The sequence below is a fragment of the Mytilus trossulus genome, chromosome 2 (genome assembly GCF_036588685.1).
Source record: "Mytilus trossulus isolate FHL-02 chromosome 2, PNRI_Mtr1.1.1.hap1, whole genome shotgun sequence".
NCBI classification, from domain to species: Eukaryota; Metazoa; Mollusca; class Bivalvia; order Mytilida; family Mytilidae; genus Mytilus; species Mytilus trossulus.
This window is the reverse complement of record NC_086374.1, coordinates 79,963,001-79,984,909: the sequence shown is the minus strand read 5'-3', so window position 1 is coordinate 79,984,909 and position 21,909 is coordinate 79,963,001. Positions and strand designations below refer to the sequence as shown.

Genomic DNA, 21,909 nt, shown 5'->3' with positions numbered 1-21,909 from the left:
GTTACAAAGTGCCGCAACTCAAAAAGTTTTAATCTTATTTTCACCAAAAAGTATACAGATCATTTGACCATCATAAGAAACAACTATTTTAAGTTTTAATGAAATTTGGATAAGTCGTTCTCAAGTTTTGATTCGACATGTTTACGCTGGACAGACAGACAAACGGACGGTACGACGGACAGACGAACGGGCGGACGGACGGACACCGGACATTTGTATACCATAATACGTCCCGTCCGTATAAAAAATCATTGTAATAAATTACTTTGCTCTTCTTGAACCCTTTAATTGGAATAAAAATATCTTCTCTTTTCTTATCGATATAATTGTTCAATATTTTTTTTTTAAATTCAAAAATTCGGAAAACAAAATTTAAAAGGAGATAATATGTCCTCCCCGCGCTATCACATTTTCATTTTCACCAAACCGTGAAATCTTGGTCAAATCCCTTTACTAAAGTACTGGTATGCCAAAAAATATATCAGCTGTCACTCACATGTTGGGGAATATAAACATATAGCATACATATAGCATAGTATGTATTGATTTTATTTATAATTACCACATGAATGCATAACATTGTGTATTGACCTAGCTTGATCGTTTAAATGGATTAATTACAAAAGTCGAGTGATATTTAACTACATTGCGAGAAATTTTTGTATAACATCTACCATGGTAAGTATACATTATATAAATCATCAGAATATTATTGGCGATTGTTGAAAATGTAAATAAATATATTGAGTTATGGCTACTGTAGAAGAAACAGCGACGAGGTGATTGTTCTTTATATACTTTGGTGTTATGGCATATGCACAAGCATCAATACAAAAGATCACAACAGGAATTATACATACAATGAAACAAAAGGTTTCACGTTACTGTTGATTTAACCATGTATTTTTACAGTGACACAAGGATGGCATCGTTACTTTAGATGTTTTGTTAATATAATCCTAAAATAAGTAAGAACTCTGTCAGTGGCGGATCCAGGTAGAGGGGGATCCCGGGGGGTTTGGAACCCCCCTTTTTTCGATCAATGCATTTGAATGGGGACATATGGTTGGAACCCCCTTTGTCCCGGGTTGGGAACTCACCTTTTTAAAATGGCTGGATCTGCCCCTGTCTGTATGTTAGAATATATATCCAATAAATGTAAGATTATATTAAACTAGGTCGATATGTTTCAATCTCGAGTTTCGCAGTGTTCTCTGTTTTATTTTGGCGACAATTGTCTGTCATTTCGACGAATTTCGGGGGACAAAGAAATACCGGGCACCGTTCGTACGTCTGTGTGTCCGTCCTTCGTGGCTTGTACGCATTGATGAAGGCGGTACAATGACCAGTAGTTGGTAACTTGTAGGTCATATTGTCTCTGGTGGTGAGGTGTATATTCTTTGTTCTTAATTTGTAAGCGCTCTCACATGTACAATTCCAGATAGATTATGATCAAACCAGGGGCGTGTCCAGGATATTAGAAAGGGGTGGCGTAGAAGAAAATATAAAAAAAAATTGGACCTTTTTTTGGCTTAAAAACATAAAATAATAGAGAATTGCACTTATGTAACGGTTCCTGACTTGGAGCATGTATATTTTATAGTTAAAGTGTCGGGGTGTGACATTTTTTATGCCGAGTTCTCTCCATTAATTGTCTATGGCATATTAAAATGATTGGATGGAACCATTTTACGTGGATTTTTCATGGCGTAATCGTCAATAATTTTATCAAAATCAAGTTTCATGTCTCTGTGAACATATAAAAGAAGCAGAGCATTTAGGCGATCCTCCTTCATGGTGCTTCTCGAATCATTCTTGATCAACTTAAGGGATGAGTGAGCTCCTTCGGTGAAGCTTGACGTGACGCTCGTCAAAGCAAGTAAGAAGAGAACTTTCATGATGTTTGGAAATGAAGTCGAGCTTGCCCTTCCATCAGATTGGGGAATCAGTATAAAAAGAAATCAGAGTATGTGTTTAATTAATGAATATGATAAATTGCCATTATTCAATACAATACTAGCAGATTATAACGATTTTTTTTTAAAGGGGGGCGTACGCCCATTACGCCCTTACCTGGACCCGCCCCTGCAAACGCTTACCAAATATATCAGCATGCATTCATGACTCTGACATTTTCGAAAATCAGTGCCGATCAACTATTTTTAAATGATTGCCCTTGTAAATATTATTTTTTTATGGAGAGAAAAAAATGTGTTAGCTATTGGGGATATTATTTTTATTTTAAATCATTTTCGTATTGTAATTTCTTTATTCTGTACATCGTTAATTTCATGGGATTGTATGAAAGGACAGAGGCTTGAAAATGTCCTAAATAAAGTTTGTAAAATTTTGAAAATATTTATTTTCAATTTTTCATATTTCAATGATATATGAACTTAGTTTATTTCACAATTGACAAGTAGATACAGAATGATGGTAAAGTTTGTTACACGCCAAATATTTTGTCAAACCTTCATAGAATTTTACGAAACTTTAGCAGTCGCTTTTTGGTGAGTTAGAGATATGTCTGATGCAAAGTTTTGAAAATGTATTTTTACTTTCAGCAATTTTCTGATTATAAACGGAATGATTAGATATTTACAGTTAACATTAACAGACAGTCTGGGAATTTTTTTTTTAAATCTAAAATGAAATGTTTGTTAACCTTCGTTAATTGTTTTTAAACTTGGACAGAAGAAAATCTCCAAGACCAATGAAATAAAGTATGAATTGTTTTTTTAAAGTATTTTACTGAAAAATAGACCCACTTTTAAAGTCAACATTACACTTTAACACCGACAGCAGCAACCGTAGGCGAGATACAGGGTTCTGCAGGACCCCATACGATTATTTGTTATACAATGTTATCTTTAATTTATATGTGACATACGTATCGAAATATTTGCTTATTCAGCATAAACTATAAATGACCTATCGGTAATATTACGTCCACTATTATAGATAAGAGACTTAATTGCATGCCATATTACAGTATATTTCACCGAAACATACAATGTTGATAGACTTTGACCAAGAAACAGGACAATAAAAAGTACACAATAAATACTAAGTAAACTATACTGTCCCAGGTTAGGGGTGGTTTGGTGCACCTTTAAACTTGTCAAACCCCTCCACATTCTACAAGTGCCTGTCCCAAGTCAAGAGCCTGCACTTGAGTGATTGTTGTTGTTTGTTGCTGTTTATTATTTTGTTTTTCGTTAATTGGTTTGTAAAGTGTGTTCTTGTGTTGTGCTGTTTCACAGTTGACCCTGGTTAGGGGGAGGGGTTTGAGTCATCTGATTAGTTTTAAGGTCTTCACATTCTGCATGTATGTGCTTGTCCCAAATCATGCAGGAGCCTGGGGCAGTGTCAACGAAGCTGTCGGTTTTAGGACACGTCTTAGTCCTAAGTCGGGTTAACGAAAGTCTCCTAAAATAAGATACGTCCTAAATTTGGTCCTAAAGTTAGGATAGACAATTAGGTGTCTTAGGATAGTCCTAAAGGTTACATCGTTCTAAAACGTAATAAAAACAGAAAATATCGCATAAACTCAATACTAAAAATACTATAAATACAATATTAAACTATCATTAGATAAAATTAATAAAAAAAAATATTGTTAAATGTTTGTTAAAGATTTAAATGTATTATAATAAATTATTTCGTGCTGCCTTTTATGAAGCCTAAACAATACTATCTTTTTTTTATTTTTTTTTATTTTTAACACTCTAATTGATTCTTTATTGCACATATTGCTGTTTAACAATTAAACTTGGTGTACAGCATTTCATCAAGTTTCCCTGTTAGATTACAACTGAATACCCAGGGATAATATTCAGTAAAATTAACTAATAAATTACATTGTTTTAATTCACACATTAAACTATTATTATATGTGTTACAAATAGTCTTTTCTACATCACTTAAAGTATTTTCAGATATAATCATATAAAAAATATCTACACAATACTATCAGCATAATCAACACTGATATTTTATATAATTCAAATATTGGAAAAAGTTTACTTCTTTTTTTTTTTACCTAATTCTGATTCGATACATGTAATGAAATCGAGTGGACCTAAGGACAAAACTAGTTTATGTACTAAAATTGCAGCACGAATATCACAAAGTTTTGTGACCATTTACTTTTGTTTTCGTATTAAATTCATTTATATCTTTCATCATATTTAATAACGTATTTATTAGTATTCCGTAAAAACTAACTTTTATTTTGCGTTAATTGTTTTCTATATAAGAGTCATCCTCCCTCTCTTTACATATAGGTTATAAAATACAATTTAATCTATGTCATACAAAACTCTACATATATTTTTAATTAAATAAATGTGTTAGGATGGTCCTAGGACCATCGTAGTTAGGACTGTCCTAAGACAGCTTTGTTTTACATCCTAAGACATGTCTCAGTTACGTCCTAAGACCATCCTAAATTATGTCCTAAGACCTATCTTTATAGGACATATCCTAGGATACTTTCATTGACACAGCACCTGGGGCCATGTCAACGAAGCTGTCCTAGGACTAAGACATGTCTTAGGATGGTCTTAGGACACGTCTTAGTCCTAAGTCGGGTTAACGAAAGTCTCCTAAAATAAGATCTGTCCTAAATTTGGTCCTAAAGTTAGGATATACAATTAGGTGTCTTAGGATAGTCCTAAAGGTAACATCGTCCTAAAACGTATTAAAAACAACAAATATGGCATAAACTCAAAACTAAAAATACTAATACAATATTAAACTATCATTAGATAAAATTAATAAAGAAAAAAATATTGTTTTAATGTTGTTAAAGATTTAATTATATTATACATGTATTAAATTATTTCGTGCTGCCTTTTTTGAAACCTAAACAATACTATCATCATAAGCAACATATTTTAAATAATTCAAATATGGGAAAAGTTAAACTTTACTTCTTTTTTTTTTACCTAATCCTGATTCGATACATGTAATGAAATCGAGTGGACCTAAGGACAAAACTAGTTTATGTACTAAAATTGCAGCACGAATATCACAAAGTTTTGTGACCATTTACTTTTGTTTTCGTATTAAATTCATTTATATCTTTCATCATATTTAATAACGTATTTATTAGTATTCCGTAAAACAAAATAAATACTTTAATTTTGCGTTAATTGTTTTCTATATAAGAGTCACCCTCCCTCTCTTTACATACAATTCAATCTTTGTCATACAAATCTCTACATGTATTTTCAATTAAATTAATGTGTTAGGATGGTTCTAGATGGTCCTAGGACCATCGTTGTTAGGACAGTCCTAAGACAGCTTTGTTTTACATCATAAGACATGTCTCAGACACGTCCTAAGACCATTTCAATGGTTGTCGTTTGTTTATCGTTTATATGTGATTATCGTTCATTGTTTTGGACATAAATCATACCGTCAGTTTTCGTGTTTGAATTGTTTAACGATTGTCATTTCGGGGCCTCAGTTTATAGCTAGCTATGTGGAATGGGTTTTACTAATTGTTGAAGGCTGTACAGTGACCAATATTTTAAAAATTTCTTCGTCTTTTTTACAATATGAGTAAAAAACTGGAAGAGGTGATTTTTTTTTACTAATGTTGTTAAATCGCATTGAAAAGACTTTGAACACATTAAGTTAGCAAAACTAGGTTAATGTATTAAGTTGAAATATAAACAAATATTTTCAAATAAAAAATATAAACACACATGCAAATGATAAAACCACAAACCCCTGTGGTCATTTTTTCAGAACTGGTAGTATAGCGCTTCTTTGGAGTGAAAACAAATATATTAACATGCAGAATCTTCAAGTTTGTTTACTTTTCCTTTGGTATATTGGCAACTTAAGTTTCAGCAAAATCGTCTTCAAATTAACAGATTTGATGTATCATCGGAAATAATTATTCTACTATACTATTATATTATCTTAGTCTGTTGTAATTACTAACATATATATACAAGTTCATAATGACCAATGACCTGAAATGCCCTCGAATACACTTGGAACTGATAATGTCTAGGCTACAAATACGATAGTACAAACTACATAACTGCGTCAAACTGAAATAAACTGTTATATAATATTTGCTGTACTTTGTAAATTAATTACAAATTATTATTTTTCGAAATAGTTAATATAATTATGAACTTTGATTAAATTGGCATCGATTTTCAATAAGAAAATGATGAATAAGAAATATTATAGAGGCATAATCATACATTAATCACCCGAGAACTTCATGAAACTTTCATTTATCTAGGTCAAGTTATCCTTTAATACTGTTGAACTCTATATAAGGTTTTGTATATAATAGCCAATAAAACAGTCAGGTCATTTTCGAGGTCATTTCAGGTCATCTGTTATAATTGATATTAATTTGGGTATTTTTTTTACAAGAGTACAATGGTGAGTGAAAATTATGAATACTCTTATAATATTTTTTTTTTCGCGTGTTGATCTAGAAAATGTAAAAAGATGTATACTCAAAACATTCTAAATTTGTAGATTTGAAAGAAACACACAGTTCAAGCTAACGTCTTCTTCATCGAAAGTCAAATCATACTTTATGGAAAAGCTAATAACCAAAGGCTAGTTAGTGTAAGTCAATTTCAAAGGATCAAATAAACCAGGTAAGTAAAAAAATGTGCACATTTGCCGATAAAAGGGTGACCATTTGGTATTATAGAATTGGGCGGTAGAGGAGGATAATTTTGAAAATGAATTCAGAGACGGATTTAAGGGGGCAAGGACCCCCCTTTTCAATTAAAAAAAATTGTTGATTATATAGGAAATCACTGCGGCTTGACAAAAGCAGGCCCCTCTTAGGCAGTCAGTGGGTCCCAACTTATGAAAAATTCTGGATCCGCCACTGGAACTATACTCCCAAGATAAGATGGATATGTATATTCTGCAACATTAAATTCAGTTATTTGTAGAAAATAATTGTGTACAAAAAAAAAGAAGTAAAAAAACATATTTTTTATTATTCTAGTATCATGGTGCAAAATTGGGAGGAGCTGTCGACAATTGTTTAAAATACAATTTAAAAAACCCCCGTTATTTTACAAATGCAATTGTATAATAATATCAACTGAATAAAGATTTTATGGCAAGTTTGTCCATTTTCAATTCATTATCAATACAATATGTGTTTTAACTGAATCAGCAGAACAAAATAAAAGATATAACATCAACGTTGAAATAAGTGATTGTAGTGTTCGAGTTTCTTTGTCGGTTTTTAATTATCGATTTTTCTGATACCTTTTTTTTGTCTGCCGTACACAAAAACATGCAGACATGTTTCCCTATTCAGATAGCCCTAAAACACTTTTACTTGAACACACATTAAAACGAAATATGTATGTCACAAAATATCCCACCCGTATCGTAAGTGCTGATATGCATTGACCCCAAAACAGGACAACTAGATACGTTTGCACCGGTCTTGTACATATTGACGTGAATAACTTGTTTAAGATGAAACGCAAAACTGAAATGCGTTGATTTTTTTTAATTGTTTTACCTCACATGCGCGAGACTGAGAGTGCTGAAAATCAATTTATCCATATAATCGAATTATGCACAATTTTTGTACCGGTGGAGGTCTATATTCTCTTCTTTTCAGTAATGAGGTGTTACGGGACTGGCATAAACTTCAATTATAGTAAACAACGATCACAAGGTTTTTCAAATGTACATTTTCAAATAAAACGAAGCACCAATGACGACAAGTGTATGTAAAAAATACTAAAATGCAAATAAAAACTATTTGAAAAAGTTTTGAGTATAAATGGTTAGAAATCACTTACATAATAATTCATGCAGCATGTTAAAGGATAAAAAAGAAAAAAAATGAGTTTTACGTCAATGAAACAATGCCACCCATACACATTAAAAGTTCAGCCATATACATTTGTAAGTTATCTTAACGACAAAACATTAAAATATAACTTAAAATAACCGATTTGAAATAGACATATGCAAATGTGGTTTACAACAAGCTGTCTTGTAGAAAATCCAACACAGAACGAAGTACAGTTGACATTGGATTAAGGATTTGTTATACAGAGCTATATTTACAACTGAAAAGTCGAACAACTTTTAATACGATAATATAAGTCGATTTGGTAAACATGAAGAGTGTGGAAATGATAATATGACAAGCATTGTCGATCATTGGCAGCACATGACAAACAGATTTGTTTTAAAACTTATTTATTTTCGTTTTAGGTAACGATGAGTTTGCAAGAAAAGCCAATGCTACTTAATGGAGAAGTGGACAACTCAAAAGATCAACCAGAATCACGATTGTATAAACGTCGATGGGTCGTTATATTTGTCTTCTCATTCTATCTGTCTAGCAATGCCTTTCAGTGGCTTTCTCTCAACATAATAGGTGACGTCATATTAACGTTTTATAACGCGAGTTTACCGGAAGATGAATTAAAAAGAGACATGTCACTTGATTGGCTGTCTTTGATTTATATGTTGACGTATGTTACACTTATTTTCCCCTCCATGTGGTTTCTACAGAAAAAAGGATTACGAGTATCCACTTTGTGTGGGGCATTTCTAAATGCTATTGGAGCTTGGATAAAGGTAGCATCTGTGAACTCTGACCGATTTGGAGTTCTTATGTTTGGACAAACTATGTGCGCCATTGCTCAGGTTTTCACTCTCAGTTTACCAGCAAGAATAGCAGCAGTTTGGTTCGGTCCTAACGAAGTTTCTACAGCAACGGCTATTGGGATTTTTGGTATCCAGGTAATCTTAGTCTGCAGAGAAATTAGCAATGATATTATTTTTTTTTCTCGTATTCTTAAAATTTACATTTTTTTTTACATTGAAGTAAAAGGTCGAGTACGATTGATCTCACTTAAAATTGATTGAGTATACTATTTGTTTAACGATGCATCACCATGCAAACCTACCCCTCTTATTTACAATATTTCCAACATATCCGTCTTCCTGTCTATCTGATTGAGATTGAAGTTTTATGTGAGCGTCACTGATGAGTCTTATGTAGACGAAACGCGCGTCTGGCGTACTAAATTATAATCTTGGTACCTTTGATAACCAATTAATCACGAAATACCAAAGTCAAATGGCATAAAATTATAAACATATTCAGGATGAAATAAAATTTGAAACCAATAACTTAAATTTCAACTCGAAATTTATGCAGTCACTGGTAAAATAGATAATGGTGGCATGCCATCTTTTTTTTATATACCCATACAAATTCTCAAAGAGTTGTTTCAAGAGTTTTCATAACTTGTAGTAAACAAGCCACACCCTAATATGGGTATTGGATGTAACGCCCTCAAGGGGGATCTGCATTGAAAATTAATTACCCAGTGGAGAGAACAAGACATTTGACCTCCCTCTTGTTCGAAAAATATCTTCTACAAAAAAGCATTGATCATATGAACAAAAAATTGCAATGCACAGATCATCAAAGCATGGTCAATTTGTTCATTTGATTGCTGATTCCTAAAGTTATCCTATGGCAACGATATGATGATTAGATAATACGAATATGGTTATGTTAAGAAAACGACTAGAGGTCCACTGTTTAAATCCAAATTCACACAACAGGAGTTTTTCTTCATGCAATTTGTCAAAAGTCGGACCAAGATACTGTGATTCGTTTGCTCGAAAGTTGTAAACATTTAGGAGTTTTCTTGGTGCAATTTGTCAAAAGTCGGACCAAAATACTGTGATTCTTTGTTTCGAAAATTGTAAACATTTATTTCAGCACGAGCCATCAAAAAGATATACAGGAGATATATAAGGAGCTTCCCGATTAATATCCCGTTCTCAATCTTATGCTTGTCTTTAATCAGGTTCAAATTATTGTTGGAGTGAGAATTTGTTTTTGAAATTCTATTGTAGATTGGTCATGCTATGGGGTTTGTAATACCTCCTATTATGGTACCAAACAGTAACATTATTGACGATATAGGCCAGAACTTATCAAAAATGTTTTACATAAGTGCTGGTGTTTCTACATTATATTTTGTTATATTGATAGCTGGTAAGTTAATGTGTGCCTTTGAGATAAAGAACAGCAGCATAAACACTGTTACATTTTCTTTGTGTTTGTGTGTTTTTCTTTTGCTGTGCATATACTGATTGTGTGTCATGGATTAATACCAAATATACTTTGTTATTCTATTATATAAAGTTTTTTTAAGGGAAAGAGATGTTGGTTGATTTAGATAAATTTCTCTTGATATACCGTAATGACAATAAACAATTAGTAGACGCTTTACTATATTGATCAAAACAACGAAATTTACTTTCCATGATCAACAAAGGGTTTGATTAGTATAACAGGAACCGTTTCTCTTCCGAATAGTCACCTGGGTTCACACTGCCTTTTGGTTGGCTTCGTATTCACAAATCTTAAAGTTTCTTTATTTTGTTTTGTGGTTTGCTGTTTTTCAAATCGTCCTGTTTTACCACAAGGTTGCCAGTCTGCATTCTTTTGAATATATGGTTGTCCGTCAGTTTTCAATTAAATGGTTTGATTTCCTCATTGGTACATAGCACCACATATGGTTTTCTAGTTATTATTAAATATATAATATCTTAAACTATCATAGCTGGAACGTGAAAATGTGAAAACTACACTTAACTATATTTTTTTCAGATTGTTAATGCTGTAAATTTTTTAACTTTGATATATTTTTTTCAGATTGGTAATATTGTAATAAAATTGAGAATGGAAATGGGGAATGTGTCAAAGAGTTTTTTTACTTTGATATATTTTTTCAGATTGGTAATATTGTAATAAAATTGAGAATGGAAATGGGGTGTGTCAAAGATTTTTTTTTACTTTGATATATTTTATCAGATTGGTAATGCTCTAAGTTTTTTTGTCTTTGATATATTTTTTCATATTAATAATGCTGTAGGGTTTTTGACTTTGATATATTTTTTTCAGATTGGTAATGCTGTAGGGTTTTTGCTACCACCTATTGTTGTGCCATACACTAAAGATATTACTTATATAGGTCATAACTTGTCATTAATGTTTTACATAAGTGCAGCTGTTACCACATTGTGTTTCTTTTTACTTATTATTGGTAAGATATCAACTCTTTTTTTTTCAAACTGATATAAATAAAATGAATGAGAGGGTAAACGTCGATGCGACGGCAACCCAACATTTATATTTATGTCAAAACCATGATTAAATTTGAAAGTCTCTTATAGTCAGGATTTTAAAATTCGATGCATACATACCAAATAACTAGTATACTATATCACTATAACCACAAAATATTCTTTCCAAATAGTCAATATGTATAATTGTAAATTACGGACACTTTATAGGTAAATCGTAGATCCTACAAACAAAAACTGATCTCAATTTAGTTTTATTTGTTAACATTTACAAACTGAAAATAAGAAATAAGAAAATTACGATGACGATGCCTAAACTACTCCCGAAGCATCAATTTTACTCATTCAGTTATAGGACAAACGCCAGATTCTTATACTTTGTAAATCCAATCTAGTACGAGAATGAGATAGCTAAAACAGATCACGATTAACACACAAACATCATACAATGTCGAAGAAAGTGTAAGCAAGAACACTAACGAATGAAGATTTGATTTTTTTTGTATAAAGTCTCCTTTTAATCTGCCAATGTTTAAGAAGGAAATCAATGTAATTTTCTCTTTATTCTTAAGTTTTCCGAGAGAAACCACCATTACCTCCAAGTAAAGCTCAAAAGAAAGTACTAGACTTAACGAAGAAACAGGTGCATTATGGGAAATCACTCCTCAATTTCCTTAAAAACAGGGATTTTTGCTTGGTTTGTGTTTCATTTGGCAAGTTTCGGAACATGTTACTCTAAGACATCAACCATTTTGTTTTCGAGAGGTGGAGTTTAAATTTTTCGTTGAGAAAGAAATGCCTAATTGTTTATCGCGAAATGCTATTTCATAAGAATAGAATAACAAAATTAATCGGAAAATGTTGAGACAGTTTTTTTAATCGCTTTGTGTTCAGATTTGATTTTGAAATGCAATCTATTTACATATATTTAATCTGATAAATGGTTGGTGCCTTAATAAGATATTAACTGTTTAGCATTTTCTATTTTTTTCCGTTCTATTTCGTTCGCCTGAAAGTTTAAAACATTGAAATAATTGATTATAAAAATGAGTTTCAGGACATTTAGAAAAATTAAGAAATCGCAAACCACGTTTTTTCGTTTGTTAGATTTAATAATAATTATTAATAACACGTTTTATTTCTTTTCGCTTATTCGTTACCGTTTTAATATTCTTTTGTCTTTTATATTTGAATTTAAAAAAAAAATAAAACAGTGACAGAAGATACCTTAAGAGAAATACAAAAAAATAATCTGAAGATAGCAGAGACGTAGATTGCAGAAAAGATAAACACGTATACAATATACTATATAAGAAACGTTAGACTAAGCAACATGCAACCTAACTTAAATCGTGATAATCTCAGATGCTTTGAAAGGGTGAGCAGATCCTACGTCACACGTAACACCCGTCATCTTGCTTATACACGTAGTAAGTAAAAGGTCGGTGTTGAATTTCACAATTGCGAGAATTGGACGGGATGTGTGAATATGACAATTGGACTACATTCGTGGTCATCCGTGACACATCTATTCAATAACAACTGTCGCATGATTACGCTCTTAACGTTTTCAAATTTGTTCAATAGGTTCCTTGTATGCAGCAACCAAGTCCAATAGGCGAAACATTTGAATTTCGACCATTGGACTAAACTAAACAATTTTAAAATCATGTTCTAGAGCCTTTCCTTCTTTCTATGATGTTCTGTGGATTTGTCAATATTTCAAATTAGTCTACTATAATCAACTTCCTTGTTGAGCATGTTTAGTATAATATTACTTTCTATATTACAGCAATGAACTTGGGTTGCTCCTATGCCATATCAACCTTACTGAATCCAATCATATTGTTTTACTTCAAGGTAATTGATCATCAGCCAAAATTGGGTTAAGACAAATGTTGCTTTTAATATAAGAGCTTGTCTTGGTCATATAGTTCTTCCGAAGTTTCATGTCTTAAACGGGCACCATAGCAACGAGATATATATATAAAAAAACTAAAGTAATATTTGTTTTGTTCATTCATTAACGAACGTGAAATAATCGCTTTTAGCAGACATTATGTTTCAATTTTGTCAAATAAAGCTAAGAAACATTGATGATGAATTATTCACTTGCAAGCTTTGAATTAAATAAAACATTATGCATTTTTTACAGAGTCATCAGAAAGATGCAGGATTTATCGGTCTTACAATTATTTTATCGGGAGTTGTTGGTTCTATATTATCTGGTTTATGGTTGGATCGGACTAAAACATTTAAGTAAGTTTATCACCATTATTGTTGTTCAAATTACGTATTCGCTACAGAAATAATTAAAAAAAAAGTCTGTAAACTTAGTTCGAATTTTAAGACTAATCACTGGCTGGAATATAGCGAGAGGTTTATTTAGCTAGCTATCAAACCAGGTGTAATCTACCATTTTCTAAATAAGAAAATGCCATTCCAAGTCAGAAATATAACAGTTGTTATCCATTCTCTTGATGTGTTTGAGATTTATCGTTCAGCTGTCTATGCAGTGTGATTTGTAACTAGTTTGACTATACTTTGTCTTATGATACAGAGCAGGACAATTTCGTTACAATTGTCTTTCAAATTTTGAAAGAGAAATAACAGTGTAAAGGATATAGGACAGTTAATTATTTTTATTTTATTGCATAGGAACGAAGCACAGATTGTATTTTCGCGAACATAATTTTGAAAATATTTGAGATCCACATCTGATTCAAGCCTCCCCTAGATTATATAGTTTCACAATAATTGAAGCCAGACTTTGATTGCCGGTACAATTGAGGTTTAGAAGGAGTTGTCATGGAACACTCGGAATACCCAGCAATATAAATAGCGTTATTCATAAGGAAACTTATGTAATTCAAACATCAAATACAATCAAAGAAGATCCAGTTATTCATCTTTGGTTGAAACTCCAAACGAACATAGAACATACTTATTATTATTATTCTCGATTTCGGAAATTCCACTTTGGTGTGTACTATGAAAACCTTATTCCATTAATAAACTAGTTTCTGTTATATGATTTATATACGACGACGCTGTTTTTGGAGTTTTATCTGCGGGCACAATCGTATATTTGTCATTGAGATAGGACATGTGCTTAGCTCGGTCTTTAAAGATCGACGTAGCACGTGTATTCATAGATGCATTTAGATATTTCATTATGATAAGTATCAATAACTCGAATGTTTCCTGGCATAATCCTTAATTGAATATATCAGTTTTCCAATTTGATGGATCTAGGTTCACGATATTTACGATATTTCGGGGCTTTGAAAACAACAACATCAAATTCTAGAACACGTACATGATTCGACAAACTAATAATAATTTTTCAATGCATACACTATATATGTTTCCAATCCTAAACAAACTATGGAAATTAATCATTGTCTACAATTGTATTGCTAAATATTTCATTCCATCGCAATCATACCACACCTTATTTATATATTTTTTTTTCATTGAATTTTGTAAAACATCAAAAAATATAGTAATATTTTTGTTCCCAAAAAAAAGCTGAAACCGACACGGGGAAACCTATTGAATTAAACATTAAAACGAAGAAAATAAATCTGACGCGTGCATACATTTTCAATTACTATTGGTAATATCATAACTTTGATAGGAAAGAAATATTTACAAAATAGTCAAATAAATAGTTTTATACCATATGGTGCGAATCGTAGAGTTTAGTCTGTTTTTGAACTGATTGTTTGTGATTTACCTCTATGTATCGTTCGAGTACAGTCTAAAGTCCATGTTTGTGATTTACCTCTATGTATCGTTCAAGTACAGCCTCAAGTCCATGTTTGTGATTTACCTCTATTTATCGTTCAAGTACAGCCTCAAGTCCATGTTTGTGATTTACCTCTATGTATCGTTCAAGTACAGCCTCAAGTCCATGTTTGTGATTTACCTCTATGTATCGTTCAAGTACAGCCTCAAGTCCATGTTTGTGATTTACCTCTATGTATCGTTCAAGTACAGCCTCAAGTCCATGTTTGTGATTTACCTCTATGTATCGTTCGAGTACAGTCTAAAGGCCATTGTTCATTATCATAATGGCTTTGTAATACACACAGTCAAAATTTTATATTTTTAGAGGAACAACAATCGGGATATATTTGATAAGTTGTATTGGAATGGTTGTGTATACATTTATTTTAAAACTAAATCGTTTGTGGCTCGTGTATGTGTGTGCAGGATTTCTTGGGTGAGTACATTTTACATTTGTACATTTGTGTTTTGCATTTTTTTTGTTCATTGTGATCGGTTTCCCACCAGCATGAGTTTGTTTACCATTGGTGTTACGTCTTATCTGTTCATATTATAAACATTCGTTAAAGATAATTTTTCAGTATACTTAAGATTAAATTGCTTACTAAGATGACATGGACTTACGATTGGTTATTGTTTTAGCCTTTTGACATAATAATACTCTCCGAGATTAAATTCGATATCTGTGCTGCGGAAATTGTATCAGGATATATCTATATTTCGTTCAGTTGGCGGAGTGGTTTGGTGCGCTGACCACAGTACAGGTGGTATTACCACGATGTTACAAAAGCCTAGGCGCAAATCCTGCTGAGGGAAGAACAAAAATAACGCAATTTTCCAGCTATTTCATTGTGCGGCTATATATCAGACAAAGGCAAATAAAATAATGGTGTTAGACCTACATAACCATATGCTATTCGATGGAGAACATTCTTCATAAAGTTGTCACATATTTACATTTATATAGATATATATATGATTCCCTGAACATGTTTAAAAACATTAATTTGATCAAGGATTGACTATAATGGACCCGCAAACGATAAGTTTTATAACTAATACATGATAATAGATTCAGCAAAAAAAAATTATATATACTGCATGTGAAATATTTGTAATCCTAAGAGTCTATCAGGACCATGATGGCAGCTTGTTAGTTCTTAGTTAACATTTTTTTATAGGTTTTTTCTTACTGGCTACCGCCCTGTAGGATTTCAGTTAGCCGCTGAGGTTACATATCCTGAATGCGAAGGGACTTCATCAGGATTATTAAATTTAGCGGCTGAGGTAAGTAAACTATCTCATGTCTCTATTGCTACTGAATCTGTTTTCTTTATAAAATACTATTTAGTTGGAATTAACAAATACAAACTTTAATGCCTACATTTTTGATGAATTACAGCATTCAATATGGTATGGATTATACCCATAATTAAACTCCTGTCGACTGTGTTAACCTCATCAGGAAGAACTAATCACTCATATATCGGTTCGATATGACGTAATGCCATTTTTTTGTTTTTTTAAACGAGATTTTGAAGGGATAAATAGTTGATTTTCTTATTTGACTTTTCAAAATTGAAACATGCTGAACAATCAAGTCTGATAAGAGACCCTCACTCGATCGTTCTTATGAAAGAAGCTCAGCTTAAATACAACACAGTGACTTTTCTAGAAGTTGTGTATTCCAATTGAAAATAATGAATCTAATGCCTTCAGTGTAGTATTATCAAAAGCGTATATGAATAACGTGCCAGCAATTAAAATCCAAACAATGTCTTATGTTTTGTATGCATAATGAAACTATAATAAATAAAGGCTACAGTAGTAAACCGCTGTTCCGTAGTCATAATTCGATTAAGCATGAACAAGTTCGGATCACACTCTTAAACCGGAGGAAACACATCAAAGATCAGAGGAAAATAACAGAACAACAGAACACTGAAATTACAACAAAAGAAAGTGCTAACATACATAGAAATGGACCGTGGATAAAAACTGCCGTATTCTTATTTGTTACCGGTCATCTGAATAATAAATGGAGGGTTGAACCTGGTTTCATGGCTAGCCAAACCTTCCGTTTATATTACAATGTTAAAAATACTGCTAAAATGACAACACTACGTGACAGGAATACAGTACAAACAGAGGCAAGGACACAAGGCCACGGATAAATAAATAGTACATAGATAATCATATAGTACATTACAGCATGTAAACCGCAGAATAAAAACAGACACCTTTAATGAATTTACGACAACACACTAAGACATCACTAGCCAAATATAATAAAATCAACGGTACCAATTTTGTTGCACCAGATACGCATTTCGACAATACATGTCTCTTCAGTGATGCTCGTGGCCAAAATATTTGAAATCCAAAGCCTATATAAAAGATGAAGAGCTATAATCCAAAAGGTCCAAAAAGTATAAACTGCGCGTCACATGAATTGACCAACGTTACAAAAAGTGACAAATTTTATGTGACATTGATATTATCAAAATACTGTCTGTTAAAGAACATAATCTTTTTTGTTGTTGGCTGAAACGCCGTTCAAAGATAAATTATTTGAGCCGTGGAGCAGTCTTTGACTCTCTATCCTGTCTTTAGTTTTTGGTATTATAAACATGGGTAGGTGTTCTGCCTTTTTAGCTCACCTGGCCTAAAAGGCCATGTGAGCTTTTCTTATCACTTGGCGTCCGTCGTCGTCGTCGACGTCGTCGTCGTCTGTCGTCGTTAACAATTTTTCAAACATCTTCTCCTCTGAAACTACTGAATGGATTTGAATGAAACTTAGCATGATTGTTCCTTAGAGTATCCTGCACAAAATGTGCGCTTCGATTTTTGATCCGTCAAAAAACATGGCCGCCGTTACTTAAAATAGAACATAGGGGTCAAATGCAGTTTTTGGCTTATATCTCAAAAACGAAAGCATTTAGAGCAAATCTGACATGGGGTTAAAATGTTCATTAGGTCAAGATCTATCAGCCCTGAAATTTTCAGATGAATCAAACAAACCATTGTTGGGTTGCTGCCACTTAATTGGTAATTTTAATGAAATTTTGTAGTTTTTGGTCATTATCTTGAATATTATTATAGATAAAGATAAACTGTAAACAGCAAAAATGATCAGCAAAGTAAGATCTACAAATAAGTTAAATGACCAAAATTGTCAATTGACCCCTTAAGGGGTTATTGTCCTTTAATGGCAATTTTTCACAATTTGTTCATCATATTTGCTAACTTTAAAAAATCTTATTCTCTGAAACTACTGAATGGATTTGGATGAAACTTAGCATGATTGTTCCTTAGATTATCCTGCACAAAGTGTGTGCTTCTATTTTTGATCCGTCAAAAAACATGGCCGCCGTGACTTAAAATAGAACATAGGGGTCAAATGCAGTTTTTGGCCTATATCTCAAAAACGAAAGCATTTAGAGCAAATCTAACATGGGGGTATAAATGTTCATTAGATCAAGATCTATCAGCCCTGAAATTTTCAGATGAATCAAACAAACCATTGTTGGGTTGCTGCCACTTTATTGGTAATTTTAAGGAAATTTTGCAGTTTTTGGTCATTATCTTGAATATTATTATAGTTAAAGATAAACTGTAAACAGCAAAGTAAGATCTACAAATAAGTCAATTTGACCAAAATTGTCAATTGACCTCTTAAGGAGTTATTGCCCTTTAAAGACTTTTTTCACAATTTGTTCATCATGTTGACTTACTTTAAAAAATCTTCTCCTTTGAAACTGCTGTATCAATTTCAGCCAAACTTAGGCTAAATGAGTTTCTGAGTTTCAGAGTATCTAGTATAAATTTTATATTTCATTTCCTTGTATTTCAAGAAAAATAGCTCCTATGGCTAAAATAGAACATAGGAGAAAATGATTTTTTTTTTGGCTTTTGAAGAGAATAGGACGATTTAAAGAACATTTAAATAAATTGAAAAGCCAAAATAATCATTGATGAGAGATTAAACCACAAAAATTCAGGTGAGCGATTCAGGCTCTTGAGAGCCTCTTGTTAGTGTATTAACTTGAAACCGTTTGTAGCATCTTACAAGAACATACGTCAATATTGTTTACAGATACTAGAGGAACGATACAGAATTTTTAATTTTCGATAGATTAGGATCAAAATGTTATTTTTAATTGAAGCACTATTGACGAACAAGCTTGAAAGTATAAAAAAAAAGTAAAATGAAAAAAAACTACCGAATTCCAAGGAAAATTCCAAACGGAAACTGAAAGTCAATGATAAAATGATAAAATCAAAAGCTCATACACATAAAACAAATGGAAACACCTGTCAAATTCGAACTTGGTACAGGCATTTCTTTATGTAAAAAACTGATTTTCCTTAAAACTTTAGATTATTGGAATTGCATCGACTATTGGGATGAGAGCACTGATGACAAACGTCAGTATATTTGCCGCTAACACTACTGTATGTGCTGCACTTCTTGTAGGAACCGTGCTTTCAGGTAGGAAATGTAGTTATTTATTGAATTCGATTAGAACAATAGTTATCCTATTTCTCGACCAATGAGTCGATGCTTAACGTTATAAATATATGTCACGATATTCCGAACTATATACTAGAAAGAAGTAGGAATTTACTTGACCGTCAGGCGTCAAATGGTCATTTTCGGCTACCGTAAGCGTCAAATTTTTTAAATTTTAATCGTCAATCGTCAAAATATCCTTATTGTAATTGTCAGATGTCTCAAACACTTATCTATTACTGTTTTGGAAAATGTTATTCTTCAAAATTAGTTTATTTGTTTGAGAAATGCATGTTACTTAATTATCCAATTAGAAAGTTTTGAAATCATATTCGAGTTTAGTTAAAAATGTTCAGTTACAGAGTAGCGGAGATACAAAAGGAATATACAAACTTGTTTGTCGAAAACAAACAAAAAATGCAATGACAGTAAAAGGAATACCGGTATCTATTACATCCTTAGGTTTCCACTGAAAACAAAGCGTTAAGAAATCTTCCTCCGAGATATTTACAGTTCCAATGGTTATTTATGTTTCCCAACGATAACTTAAAAATATTTTAGTTACAAAAGAAGCAACTTCGATAGTAACAAGGCCTTCAATCAATCTTTCCAACACAATAAAATTTTGAATGAAAATATGTTTTGTTTACTTATGATTTATTAATCTTATCAATTACAGCATTTATCAGACCAAATTATAAAAGACAGGCGGCTGGCAAAGAGGTAACGTAAAAATGTTTAGTTTTTTTTTGTAGCTGTCAGTGTATGTATTGTTTATTCACAATATCAATGTTTAACATGTGCAATATTTTTACAAGTATTAGTATTTTACAATGGCCTTATCTAGATATCAATATAGTATGGTATTTTGACCTTGTATCCCTTTATATATATATATATATATACATATATATGTTACTACACTACAGTTGTCAAATCTGAAATATTTAGAAATTTAGACCGTTCAGTGCTGTTTATTTAGAAATAAGACCGTGCAATGCTGTTTATTTGGAATTCTTATTGACGCAATCTTTCTTGTAACATCATAATTATCGACACTGTGAAAGCTTTAGAATTGTGCTAGTTCATATCGCACATTATTATTTTTATTTAAAACATTTATTTGAACTCTCTGATGTAATTAGTCATATAACCTATTTCATATTCAACATTTTTTTGCAATGATGCAAGCGTCTTAACTGATGTTCGGTTTGACTTTTTTTATTGTATATAATTCAAGATTTAGTAAAAGTTCAATCTAACGAGACTCAAAGATGATTCATTTCACATCAGAATCTGACTGACGAAGGATATCTGTTATCCGAAATATTTATAAATAATTACATTTATAGTTCCTTTTTGTGTTATTGGTGTTGTTATGTACACTTTTTAGGCGTTTATATATATATATATATATAAAGGGATACAATATATATATATATATATATACAACTCGTCTAAACATCAACCCAACAATGTTAGATCTGTAAATTTGCTTTCGCAAATTTTTGGTTCTTCCCTCGCCGGGATTCGAACCCATGCTACTGTGATATCGTGACACCAAATCGCCTGCACTGCAGCCGTCCCGCTAGACCACACGACCACCTGGGCTCTCAAAAAAAGAGCTTTCGGTGGCCATATGTTACCTTTCCACGTCAGTTTTAATCTAGCGGCGTACTACAGTACATGATATATAAGGCATGAAGATGTTATTGTTACAGATCAGCTAAATTATCTATAGTAAAGGATCCTACAAATTAATGTAAGATACAGTCACATATATATATATATATGATGTTAAACATACAGTCATACACAACAACAACAACAACAACAAAAATCATTTTAAATTACCAAGTTTGTTTTTCTTTAACAAATTGTAATAAGGATTGAATAAGTACGATGAAATAGTTTGAAATGTTCATGTACCTTGTTGATTAACGTAAAGGAGAGGCGAACGATAACAAAGGGACACTTATAATGAGCCCTATAATCACTTAAGCATTGACCGACTATTTAGTTTAAAAATTTAATTATAAGCAATAAACTGTACCAATATCTATTGATTCGATTATTTTGTTTTTATCTTTACAGATGCATTCGACAATGGAAGTGGAAATAGCTGTTGAAATTGATGAAAAATCAAAGATTAATTTGGATAAAACATGATAATAATAAAACTATTCAATATTTGTATTTTCCTTAGCTTTCTTATTATGTTTTGCTCCCTTCGCTGCTTTTTCAACCGTTCTATCTTGAACGAGGGGAATGTTTATCAAGTTCTCTTCGTTGTCATCTAGGTAACTTTACCTCCAAAGATGATAATGTTGTTTAAACTACGGGTTATTATCAAAATGCTGATACTGATAGTAAATGCGTAGCGACATTACTGTGAGGAATATTTCGAGGAAAAAAACAAAAAGAGTAGACGTTCACCCAAAGAGAGTTGAGCAGAATTTCACAAG

General features: G+C 32.0%; 1 protein-coding gene across 3 annotated transcripts; it reads left to right on the top strand.

The window, feature by feature from the left end:
* The first annotated feature begins 518 nt into the window (after nt 1–518).
* LOC134708084 (heme transporter FLVCR2-like) lies at nt 519–21,640 on the top strand. 3 transcript variants are annotated; one of them, XM_063568383.1, is made up of 12 exons: nt 519–678; nt 6,514–6,638; nt 8,239–8,772; nt 9,904–10,045; nt 11,712–11,852; nt 12,932–12,999; nt 13,295–13,398; nt 15,257–15,367; nt 16,113–16,218; nt 19,312–19,423; nt 20,124–20,167; nt 21,539–21,640. In XM_063568383.1, exons 3-12 carry the CDS (start codon nt 8,245–8,247, stop codon nt 21,611–21,613), a joined length of 1,431 nt encoding a protein of 476 aa, XP_063424453.1. In that variant the 5' UTR covers nt 519–678; nt 6,514–6,638; nt 8,239–8,244; the 3' UTR covers nt 21,614–21,640. The 3 variants fall into 3 exon arrangements, with proteins under 3 accessions (XP_063424453.1, XP_063424454.1, XP_063424452.1); XM_063568384.1 differs by lacking the exon at nt 9,904–10,045 and adding an exon at nt 10,958–11,099 and having other exon boundaries at nt 527–678; nt 6,514–6,606; XM_063568382.1 differs by lacking the exon at nt 9,904–10,045 and adding an exon at nt 10,958–11,099 and having other exon boundaries at nt 528–678.
* Nucleotides 21,641–21,909: the final 269 nt, after the last annotated feature.

Coding starts and splice junctions, on each gene's coding strand:
- LOC134708084 (XM_063568383.1), top strand. CDS start 8,245: ATGAGTTTGCAAGAAAAGCCAATGCTACTTAATGGAGAAGTGGACAAC. Junction 13,000..13,294: donor TCATATTGTTTTACTTCAAG/GTAATTGATCAT, acceptor CATTTTTTACAG/AGTCATCAGAAAGATGCAGG. Junction 16,219..19,311: donor TATTAAATTTAGCGGCTGAG/GTAAGTAAACTA, acceptor TTAAAACTTTAG/ATTATTGGAATTGCATCGAC.